The following is a 12,433-nucleotide window of genomic DNA, read 5'->3' as shown; positions in this document are numbered from 1 at the left end:
CAGGGACTTATCTAAGGGCAGGTTATTTTATTATAAGTCTGAGCAGGGACTTCTCTAAGGGCAGGTTATTTTATTACAAGTCTGAGCAGGGACTTCTCTAAGGGCAGGTTATGTTATTACAAGTCTGAGCAGGGACTTATCTAAGTGCAGGTTATTTTATTACAAGTCTGAGCAGGGACTTCTCTAAGGGCAGGTTATTTTATTATAAGTCTGAGCAGGGACTTATCTAAGGGCAGGTTATTTTATTATAAGTCTGAGCAGGGACTTATCTAAGGGCAGGTTATTTTATTATAAGTCTGAGCAGGGACTTCTCTAAGGGCAGGTTATTTTATTATAAGTCTGAGCAGGGACTTCTCTAAGGGCAGGTTATTTTATTATAAGTCTGAGCAGGGACTTCTCTAAGGGCAGGTTATTTTATTATAAGTCTGAGCAGGGACTTCTCTAAGGGCAGGTTATTTTATTATAAGCCTGAGCAGGGACTTATCTAAGGGCAGGTTATTTTATTATAAGTCTGAGCAGGGACTTCTCTAAGGGCAGGTTATTTTATTATAAGTCTGAGCAGGGACTTCTCTAAGGGCAGGTTATTTTATTATAAGCCTGAGCAGGGACTTATCTAAGGGCAGGTTATTTTATTATAAGTCTGAGCAGGGACTTATCTAAGGGCAGGTTATTTTATTATAAGTCTGAGCAGGGACTTCTCTAAGGGCAGGTTATTTTATTATAAGTCTGAGCAGGGACTTATCTAAGGGCAGGTTATTTTATTACAAGTCTGAGCAGGGACTTCTCTAAGGGCAGGTTATTTTATTATAAGTCTGAGCAGGGACTTATCTAAGGGCAGGTTATTTTATTACAAGTCTGAGCAGGGACTTATCTAAGGGCAGGTTATTTTATTACAAGTCTGAGCAGGGACTTATCTAAGGGCAGGTTATTTTATTATAAGTCTGAGCAGGGACTTATCTAAGGGCAGGTTATGTTATTACAAGTCTGAGCAGGGACTTATCTAAGGGCAGGTTATGTTATTACAAGTCTGAGCAGGGACTTCTCTAAGGGCAGGTTATTTTATTATAAGTCTGAGCAGGGACTTATCTAAGGGCAGGTTATGTTATTACAAGTCTGAGCAGGGACTTATCTAAGGGCAGGTTATTTTATTACAAGTCTGAGCAGGGACTTATCTAAGGGCAGGTTATTTTATTACAAGTCTGAGCAGGGACTTATCTAAGGGCAGGTTATTTTATTATAAGTCTGAGCAGGGACTTATCTAAGGGCAGGTTATTTTATTACAAGTCTGAGCAGGGACTTATCTAAGGGCAGGTTATTTTATTATAAGTCTGAGCAGGGACTTCTCTAAGGGCAGGTTATTTTATTACAAGTCTGAGCAGGGACTTATCTAAGGGCAGGTTATTTTATTATAAGTCTGAGCAGGGACTTATCTAAGGGCAGGTTATTTTATTACAAGTCTGAGCAGGGACTTATCTAAGGGCAGGTTATTTTATTACAAGTCTGAGCAGGGACTTATCTAAGGGCAGGTTATTTTATTACAAGTCTGAGCAGGGACTTATCTAAGGGCAGGTTATTTTATTACAAGTCTGAGCAGGGACTTATCTAAGGGCAGGTTATTTTATTACAAGTCTGAGCAGGGACTTATCTAAGGGCAGGTTATTTTATTACAAGTCTGAGCAGGGACTTATCTAAGGGCAGGTTATTTTATTATAAGTCTGAGCAGGGACTTATCTAAGGGCAGGTTATTTTATTACAAGTCTGAGCAGGGACTTATCTAAGGGCAGGTTATTTTATTACAAGTCTGAGCAGGGACTTATCTAAGGGCAGGTTATTTTATTACAAGTCTGAGCAGGGACTTATCTAAGGGCAGGTTATTTTATTACAAGTCTGAGCAGGGACTTATCTAAGGGCAGGTTATTTTATTACAAGTCTGAGCAGGGACTTCTCTAAGGGCAGGTTATTTTATTACAAGTCTGAGCAGGGACTTATCTAAGGGCAGGTTATTTTATTACAAGTCTGAGCAGGGACTTATCTAAGGGCAGGTTATTTTATTACAAGTCTGAGCAGGGACTTATCTAAGGGCAGGTTATTTTATTACAAGTCTGAGCAGGGACTTATCTAAGGGCAGGTTATTTTATTATAAGTCTGAGCAGGGACTTATCTAAGGGCAGGTTATTTTATTACAAGTCTGAGCAGGGACTTATCTAAGGGCAGGTTATTTTATTATAAGTCTGAGCAGGGACTTCTCTAAGGGCAGGTTATTTTTATTATAAGTCTGAGCAGGGACTTCTCTAAGGGCAGGTTATTTTATTACAAGTCTGAGCAGGGACTTCTCTAAGGGCAGGTTATTTTATTACAAGTCTGAGCAGGGACTTATCTAAGGGCAGGTTATTTTATTATAAGTCTGAGAAGGGGTTTCGTTATTTTATTATAAGTCTGAGAAGGGGTTTGACAGCTCCTGCCTTCTCTCCATGGTCTGTGTCAGGCTGTCACTGCAGGAGACCCCACATATGGCTGCCCCCGGTGGCCAGCTACAGCCCGCACCATAAATATTGCATTGTGCAGGCCTCAGGACGTTTATTTACACCATATACAGTACTGTGCAAAAGTTTTGGGACGGTGTGGAAGCAATGCTGCAAAGTAAGAATACTTTCAAACATAACATGGAAAACACTGCCGCACGTCCTTCTGCTTCTCTCGGGGGGCGCCAGGGGGGGACCACACACATTAGATAGAAGAAGGTTGACGGATTAACAACGACTAAACATTAGTTTCACGGCTGTGCACGTTGTAGTCCAGACTGGCTGTAACTTCAACGATGATCCAACAATCTTTCTGGAAGGATTCAAAGAAAGATCTTTCTCCGTGGACATCTTCTTCTCCCTGGCTGTAGCGCCCAGGAAAAATAGTAAGTGCAGTGAGATCCCTGCGCTATCCCCTACATATCCTGATACTTAGTTTATAATGTCTGAACCATGAAAGGTCCACTTTATGTGTGGATAGTCATACTGAGGTCCAGGGAAAATCAATCTGGTGGCTTTATAAAGAGCTCCAAGTATGGAATCAGCGGAGGTCCATGATGATGGCGTCTCCGTGTAGGCTCCAGCCGGTATCTACTCCTATGTCACAGATCTGCCGGTAACTGTCACCTTCATTCTTTGTACAGGAATAAGATCCTCATTTTTGGCCTGTTTGAAGAAACCGCCCTTGCAGCGTTCTTGTCTTACTGCCCCGGGATGGACATCGCACTGAGAATGTACCCCTTAAAGTAAGTCCATGGGCCTCATCTAATAGGAGAAGACGGCGGCTCTGCGTTTATTGTCAGTTCTGTAGAATATTCTAGGGATGCATTTGGCTTTACTTGTAGCACTGCAACAGGACAGTCATGGTAATCAATACAAAGACCCCCAAAAGCGGGGGGCCAGGTGCATGGGTTACCATTGCATAGCCATACCTGGCAACAACCAGTATGGCCACCATTACATCTCCAGCAGGGGTGAGGGCGGCTTAAAGCGCTCTGTCCACCAGACACTAGTATAAAAAATAGACTGGATGCATCATAAAAGTCCGATTGATGATCCCCGACGGGTGGGCCATACCATTCTACCAGCCATGTACAACCCCCGCAGCAGCACATATCACCGAAGAGCACACTAATCCGGATCTCTGCTTTATCCATAGGCCCAGCTGGTGGTTCTGTGCCTTCCCATACAGCTTCCTCATCTTTATATATGATGAGATCCGGAAACTTATCCTTAGAAGACACCCAGGAGGTAAGTGCTCAGCATATGCTACATGGACGAGGCAGGTACAGTGAATTCTATGCCTAGAGCACACCTGTGTCACGTCTGCCGACTGAGGTCCATAGAGGAGGCTGCACGGACAGCGTCTATACAGGAGCTCATAATGCATGTACAATGCGGTTCTCTAATACAGTGATGCTCAACCTGCGGCCCCCCAGCTGTTGTCAAACTTCCACAATGCCCTGCTGTAGGCTGTCCGCGAATGATGGGAGTTGTAGTTTTGCAACAGCTGGAGGGCCGCAGGTTGAGCATGCCTGCTCTAGGGTGAGAAAAAACATTCTTCTCCAGAAATAGCATCTCTTATGGGCTGCTGCTGGTATTGCAACTCATTCCCATTCAAGTGAATGAAGCTTAGCCCAAGGGAGGTGCTAGATCTGCCCTCCGTATTCTCCCTATGGGTCTACACATTTAGTCATGTCACAAAGACGACCAGTGCTGTGACATTAGGAGGGTCCCAGAGCACAATGTGATACTAATGGATCCATGGCACCTGGTAATAGGAACTGATCAGGGTCCTAGCTCCTGGCCCCCAACTCCTGTAACAGTGGGGAGCCCTTTAAAAGGGGTTTTCCAAGATTTGTTAACAGATAACCTATCCTCTGGCTAGGTCTTCAGTATCTGATCGGTGGGGGTCCGACGCCCCAGGCACAGCGCTGTACATTGTATAGTGGCCATGCTCGACATCGCGCTCAATGGGGCTCAGCTGCACCTAGTCCACGTGACCAATGAATGTGAGCTCACGTGGCCTAGGAAAACCTGGAGAAGGCCTGTTTTAAAAAGCTGATAGGACACCAGAGGATAGGACGTCAGCTAAAAAATCTCAGTGACCTCAGTAATTCTGACTCGTCTTCATTCGCTTCCTTACAGGATGGGTAGAGAAAGAGTCGTATTATTAAATCCCCAAGACATGGATCCTCTCCAACCCGTGAACCCCCCCCCCCCACCCCAACAAAGAAAAGCAACAGAAAAAACAAAATGAACCCCGAAAACAAAACCAGCAACAACCACCCCCACCAGAATCAAGAAGCGCAACGTCCGCTGTGAGCTCCCAGCCTTCTGTTCCAGACTCCACTTTGGTTCTGTTCCGCTCATTTCTCCCCCGTTTCTGTACAATTATAAATATATATATATCTTATATATAGTTATAAATAGCGGCGCTTTACGTTCAGCTTTAGGTTTCTGGTTTAGTTTTTTTTTAGTTTCTTTCCTTTTTATTATTTACTATAGTATTATAAGGAGGGGGACAGAGGATTTTAACAGTGAGGGGGAAGGGATGGGATTAACCCCTTCACTGCTGGCCACTCTGGTACTGGAGGAGCACAAAGTGGGACTTGGGAGGGGAAGGTGGAGTGATATCACATTTATGGGGGGGCTGCAATAGAAACCCTATTAACCTCAGTGCTGCCGAATGCGTATGAACGCAGCTCTGCCCCTAAGGTGCTGGTTCATCAGCTCGGGGGTTAATCCAGGGATTTTTTAGGGCACCAGGACTGGTGTCTGGTTAGGAGCCGTAGGGTTTTAAGGGGCATCAGTAGGTCCCTGTTAACCCCTAGACTTTCAAAGAGACCTGCAGAGCATCGCTCTTACTGAAGTCTCATTTGTGTAATAATTCCCCCTTCACTCATCCACCCACCTACTATTCCTCATATCTGATATGCTTCGTCTATATGCGAGTGACAGGTGCGTGTGACCGTCCGTGTATTGGGAGGGGGTGAGAGGAGCGTGTAACCCTCCGTGTATTGGGAGGGGGTGAGAGGTGCGTGTAACCGTCCGTGTATTGGGAGGGGGTGAGAGGAGCGTGTAACCCTCCGTGTATTGGGAGGGGGTGAGAGGTGCGTGTAACCGTCCGTGTATTGGGAGGGGGTGAGAGGAGCGTGTAGTTGTCCGTGTATTGGGAGGGGGTGAGAGGTGCGTGTGACCGTCCGTGTATTGGGAGGGGGTGAGAGGAGCGTGTAACCGTCCATGTATTGGGAGGGGGTGAGAGGTGCGTGTAACCGTCCGTGTATTGGGAGGGGGTGAGAGGTGCATGTAACCGTCCGTGTATTGGGAGGGGGTGAGAGGAGCGTGTAGTTGTCCGTGTATTGGGAGGGGGTGAGAGGAGCGTGTAACCGTCCGTGTATTGGGAGGGGGTGAGAGGAGCGTGTAGTTGTCCGTGTATTGGGAGGGGGTGAGAGGAGCGTGTAACCGTCCGTGTATTGGGAGGGGGTGAGAGGAGCGCGTAGTTGTCCGTGTATTGGGAGGGGGTGAGAGGAGCGTGTAGTTGTCCGTGTATTGGGAGGGGGTGAGAGGAGCATGTAACCGTCCGTGTATTGGGAGGGGGTGAGAGGAGCGTGTAGTTGTCCGTGTATTGGGAGGGGGTGAGAGGTGCGTGTAACCGTCCGTGTATTGGGAGGGGGTGAGAGGAGCGCGTAGTTGTCCGTGTATTGGGAGGGGGTCAGAGGAGCGCGTAGTTGTCCGTGTATTGGGAGGGGGTGAGAGGAGCGCGTAGTTGTCCGTGTATTGGGAGGGGGTGAGAGGAGCGCGTAGTTGTCCGTGTATTGGGAGGGGGTGAGAGGTGCGTGTAGTTGTCCGTGTATTGGGAGGGGGTGAGAGGTGCGTGTAGTTGTCCGTGTATTGGGAGGGGGTGAGAGGTGCGTGTAACCGTCCGTGTATTGGGAGGGGGTGAGAGGAGCGTGTAACCGTCCGTGTATTGGGAGGGGGTGAGAGGAACATGTCCAGATGTCTATTAGGGGGTGAGAGGCAGGTGTAACCATTTGTGCACGTCCTGACGTCCACTTACTAAGAGGGGGTGATTGGTACATGTCCTGATGTCTGTGTATTAGGAGGGGTGATCGGTACATGTCCTGATGTCTGTGTATTAGGAGGGGTGATCAGTACATGTCCTGACGTCCGTGTATTAGGAGGGGGTGATTGGTACATGTCCTGACGTCCGTGTGTTAGGAGGGGTGATTGGTACATGTCCTGACGTCCGTGTATTAGGAGGGGTGATTGGTACATGTCCTGACGTCCGTGTATTAGGATGGGTGATCAGTACATGTCCTGACGTCCGTGTGTTAGGAGGGGTGATTGGTACATGTCCTGACGTCCGTGTATTAGGATGGGTGATCGGTACATGTCCTGATGTCTGTGTATTTGGAGGGGTGATTGGTACATGTCCTGATGTCCGTGTATTAGGAGGGGTGATTGGTACATGTCCTGACGTCCGTGTATTAGGAGGGGTGATTGGTACATGTCCTGACGTCCGTGTATTAGGAGGGGGTGATGTCTGTGTCCTGACGTCCGTGTATTAGGAGGGGTGAGTGGTACATGTCCTGACGTCCGTGTATTAGGAGGGGCGAGTGGTACATGTCCTGATGTCTGTGTATTAGGAGGGGTGATTGGTACATGTCCTGACGTCCGTGTATTAGGAAGGGTGAGTGGTACATGTCCTGACGTCCGTGTATTAGGAAGGGTGAGTGGTACATGTCCTGACGTCCGTGTATTAGGAGGGGCGAGTGGTACATGTCCTGATGTCTGTGTATTAGGAGGGGTGATTGGTACATGTCCTGATGTCTGTGTATTTGGAGGGGTGATTGGTACATGTCCTGATGTCCGTGTATTAGGAGGGGTGATTGGTACATGTCCTGACGTCCGTGTATTAGGAGGGGGTGATGTCTGTGTCCTGACGTCCGTGTATTAGGAGGGGTGATCGGTACATGTCCTGATGTCTGTGTATTTGGAGGGGTGATTGGTACATGTCCTGATGTCCGTGTATTAGGAGGGGTGATTGGTACATGTCCTGACGTCCGTGTATTAGGAGGGGTGATCGGTACATGTCCTGATGTCTGTGTATTAGGAGGGGGTGATGTCTGTGTCCTGACGTTCTTGTATTTGCAGGCTGTGAGATCCCGTATATATTCTTCACGTGTAATATCTCTACAGACGAGAGGACCAGGGCGCTGGGGGAACAAGTGACACACACATTACACCATCAATGGTTAATGTATCGGGGAGGAGATAATGGGAGTTGCTGTAGTACCGGGAAGGGCTGGACAGCAGAAGCGCGACAGGGAAAGGGATTCCTTCTGGAGGGATATGAGGAATAGCAATGACAGAAGCCGGAACATCAAAGGTCAGGTAAGCAATAAGAGGTGGAGGTCAGCCGGGAATATGGCGGTGGGTGGGAGGTCCTAAATCAGGCGGCAAGGTGACAAGAGGGCCCCTGGTACCTCTACTCGGTGGCATATGTATCTGTTCTGTGTCTCCACCCTCCTCTTGCATTAGTTTTTGTCAGGTTGTCAACATTTTTTTTATCTTGTGTTTTCCTGCCATTATCTGTGATTTACAAAAATAAATAATAAAAAATACCCCAAAAAAATGCAAACAGCCCCATTACACTGTGTATTGTTATGTGGCACCTCAGCCCTACCCCCAAAAACTGCAAACCACCCCATTATACAGTGTATAAAAAAATGGCACAACGCCTCAAAGAAACTGCAAACCACCCCATTATATCGTGTATGAAATCGCACAACGCCTCAAAGAAACTGCAAACCACCCCATTATACAGTGTATAAAAAATGGCACAACGCCTCAAAGAAACTGCAAACCACCCCATTATATCGTGTATGAAATGGCACAACGCCTCAAAGAAACTGCAAACCACCCCATTATACAGTGTATAAAAAATGGCACAACGCCTCAAAGAAACTGCAAACCACCCCATTATATCGTGTATGACATCGCACAACGCCTCAAAGAAACTGCAAACCACCCCATTATATCATGTATGAAATGGCACAACGCCTCAAAGAAACTGCAAACCACCCCATTATATCGTGTATGAAATCGCACAACGCCTCAAAGAAACTGCAAACAGCCTCATTATATCATGTATGAAATGGCACAACGCCTCAAAGAAACTGCAAACCACCCCATTATACAGTGTATAAAAAATGGCACAACGCCTCAAAGAAACTGCAAACCACCCCATTATATCGTGTATGAAATCGCACAACGCCTCAAAGAAACTGCAAACAGCCTCATTATGCCGTGTATGAAATCGCACACAATTTTTTTTTAAATAGCCCCATTACACTGTGTATGACAACACGTAACACCTCAACCCTACAAACGGCCCCATTATACCAAGTATGAAACCATTTGAATCCTCAAAAATCTCCAAAAGACATTGCAGCGCGGTGCATTTGGTAGAGAGGCAAGTAGTTTACTAATGTTCTTGTAGACAGGAAGAACTCTCTTCCCCCAGTCCCTGGAACATCTGGTCCGGGATGGACTGTTGCTCTTGGATGCCCTGCAGATTCATAATAGCTCTAAAGGTGTTAAGCAGGGAGTCCGTGTTTTCTGCCAAACAAAGGAGGCGACCAGAACCATCAGCAGAAGAGTCTACCTCGGACAACACTTCTTCTCATCCTGGTGTTTGGGGTCTGTGAAGGGAGGACTGTTCCAGAGAGAGAGGAGCCAATCTTAGGTTGATAGCCCAGTCGACTTCTTGCTTGATAAGAGATCTCATACTCTTCAATAGGGAGGGTGACTCCACAGAGGCCATCTTCTCCATACACTTGGCACATAACTATATTTTATTAGGTGGATAGACTTCCTGCACTCTCTGCTAGACTTAAACTTACCTCTGCCCTAAAAAAAAAAATAAGAAGAGTCACAAGAATAATTTGCCAGTTAGGAAAAAAAGTTAGGCAGGAGACCACCTCCAGGAGCCAAACACAAGTGCAAGGTAAGAGCATATGTGCACCGACTTCAGAGGTGGAGGCTTATCGGGATAGGGGTTGTAGGAGGATCCCCAGACTAGCGGGCCAGAGTCACAGGGAAGTATCACCTAGCAGTAGCACTGCACCTGCAGTGGCATGATACGAGACGTAGAACCTGCTAAAATATTTGCCTACACTGGCCTCTCGTCACTGCTGCGGCTCCGGCTAGTGATGTGACCATTCGCTGCCCAGGGGATGTGTCCACCAAGGACAGCACCCAATCCTCTGGATTGCCCCTCCATCGGAAGCACTGCCAAGCGCGGGACTGCCTAGACTAAGGGGGACTGTGCCTGAAAACACTGCAGCACGCTGCCACCCAGGACCCCTAGTAAGTCCCCAGCCCTAGCAGACAGCATTGGAGAAATGAACAGGTTAATGACTGGCCTCAGCAGTACCGTGTCCCCACATGCGTCCAGTCATTGGCTCCACCAGGAAGCAGGTAAGTATGGATCTCTCCACAGGGACCACTGCCTTGGGGGAGGGGAATTAAAAAATAAAATGAAGTCTTGACAACCCCTTTAAGGCTGGGATTTTTCTAAAGAAAAAAGGTTTAACACAAAAATGCAGGTGTAGGCGGAGCCTCTAGGGATTCTATACATAATCAGTCTCTCTCTCTGCTGGGCTCCACTGGGAGAGAAGTGGCGATGGATGCCCATTAACGCCATTCCTGCAGGCAGCACAGAATCACAAATGATCCAACGAAGCCCCGTCAGGCTGTAAGACACCATTCAGATGGTAATCTCTGGATAGTCAGGATCTCTTGCACTTCTGTTGGGGTGTGCATTACACTGGTTGTCCCATCCCTCTAATAACACGTGAGCTCAGAAACATCTGCCGACGATTGGGAGAAGACATGGACAGCCATATGTAATACCTGCAGTATTATGGAGTGGTATTAAATGAAGGCTGGGGGGCACAGGTGACACTCACCCTAAAATACACTCATTTCCCAAACAAAATATCGCCCCCAGATAGAAATGTCTGCAGTTATGTCTAAGCAGATATGTAAATGATCAGAGGTGTGGTCTGATTAGACACTGGGTCTTGCCACAAAATGGGTAAAAGTTCTCAGAAGCTACTCTTGGGTAGTGTACCCCTTGGTTGGAGATCACCGTGTGCTAGACATGCCTTTACAATGCACCCGAAGACATTTTTCCAGTTGACAGACATGGGGAGGGAGGCATCACTGGACTGAGAGAAGCAGGATTAATTGACACGATCTAAGCTGTTCTGACCTCATTGTTAGGAGGTTTTGGGGGCAGTGGTTATGTGAGGACATGCACACACTGTGAACAGGCTCTGGGCGGTCCAGACAGACGATCAGTAAAGAGGATTGTTTGATCCGTAGACAAGCAGATCCCACAGTTCCATTGTGCACCATTCACACAGTTGGCCCCTTCATTACACACTTGTCTCTGCCTGGACCATTTCCACACTCTTAGCAGAAGAAATTTGGTGTCACAGCCCCCATTATGTGTCCTCAATTGACAGCCAGTCACCATCCCCTTCATTTACAGCGGTGTTGTGAACAAGAAACATGGACTGGAACCCTTATAGTCTTTAATAATGAATCCAGGTTCTTCTTGGGATCTCACATTGGTCAGGTTGGAGAATAGAGGCCTCGTGCTTCGATCCTGCCTCTGCTGTGGAGGGACACACTGCCCCAACTGCTAGTGTGATTATCGGGTAAGCCATCACATAGGACAGTCAGTCACCCCGAGTAGTGATACAAGAATACTAACAGCTCAGTGATATCTGCAGGACATCCTGCCGCCACATGTGTTCCTCTCTTGGCAGAGCTGACAACTGGCATTTTTCAGCAGGGGTTTCCCAGGAACATCTCCAGATTACAACACCTCCTTGGTTGCCATATCTCATCCTGCATCCAAGCTAGAGGCCGTATCATCTTGGATCCAGGCCGTATCTCATCCGGCATCCAGGCCAGAGGCCGTATCTCATCCGGCATCCAGGCCAGAGGCCGTATCTCATCCTGCATCCAGGCCAGAGGCCGTATCTCATCCTGCATCCAGGCCAGAGGCCGTATCTCATCCTGCATCCAGGCCAGAGGCCGTATCTCATCCTGCATCCAGGCCAGAGGCCGTATCTCATCCTGCATCCAGGCCAGAGGCCGTATCTCATCCTGCATCCAGGCCAGAGGCCGTATCTCATCCTGCATCCAGGCCAGAGGCCGTATCTCATCCTGCATCCAGGCCAGAGGCCGTATCTCATCCTGCAGGAGTACAGATATTCTAAATTCCCTACTGGGATTATCTCTACAGCAAGTAGTGGAGGAGCCAACCCGGAAGGAGGCCATTTTAGATTTAGTATTCACAAATGGGAATTTGGTATCTGATATTACTGTAGGGGGAAAGCTTGGGATCTAGTGATCACCAGTCAGTGTGGTTTACTATAAGTACAGTGACTGAGGCACACCACACAAAAACAAAAGTATTCGATTTTAGAAAAACTGACTTTTCTAAAATTAGATTAATGGTATATGAGTACCTATCAGACTGGAACAGTTTCATTGGAGTCCAGGAGAAATAGGACTACTTAAAAGTGGCACTATTGAAGGCAACAGAAAATTGCATTAGGCTTGTCAGTAAAAGCAAAAAAAACAAAACAAAAAAAAAACACAACACAAAGATGACAGGCAAATTTATAAGATTAGGCAGAGAGAGGCCAATCAAGTTATAGGAGCTTCTAAAGCACAGGCAGAAGAGAAATGAGCTCAGTCAGGGAAAAAAGGCGATAAGACATTCTTCAGATACATAAATGAAAAAAGGAAACTAAAACAAGGAATTAAATTAAAAACTAAAGAAGGAAGGTATATGGAAGAAGATAAAGAACTAGCTGACTGCCTCA

At 47.1% G+C, this 12,433-nt stretch overlaps 1 protein-coding gene across 1 annotated transcript in view; it reads left to right on the top strand.

Annotated features, from left to right (window-relative positions):
* The window catches only part of ATP1A3 (ATPase Na+/K+ transporting subunit alpha 3), a 45,051-nt gene extending 39,493 nt beyond the window's left edge, over positions 1–5,558 (top strand). Inside the window, exons 19-21 of the mRNA XM_044282653.1 lie at positions 3,167–3,268; positions 3,682–3,773; positions 4,671–5,558. Coding sequence (XP_044138588.1) covers positions 3,167–3,268; positions 3,682–3,773; positions 4,671–4,699 — 223 coding nt within the window. The 3' untranslated portion in view covers positions 4,700–5,558. The remainder of the gene's footprint in view (positions 1–3,166; positions 3,269–3,681; positions 3,774–4,670) is intronic.
* Positions 5,559–12,433: the final 6,875 nt, after the last annotated feature.

This window comes from Bufo gargarizans, chromosome 2 (genome assembly GCF_014858855.1).
Source record: "Bufo gargarizans isolate SCDJY-AF-19 chromosome 2, ASM1485885v1, whole genome shotgun sequence".
NCBI lineage: Eukaryota > Metazoa > Chordata > Amphibia > Anura > Bufonidae > Bufo > Bufo gargarizans.
Note: the sequence above shows the minus strand (reverse complement) of the source record. Positions and strands in the feature narration are given on the sequence as shown.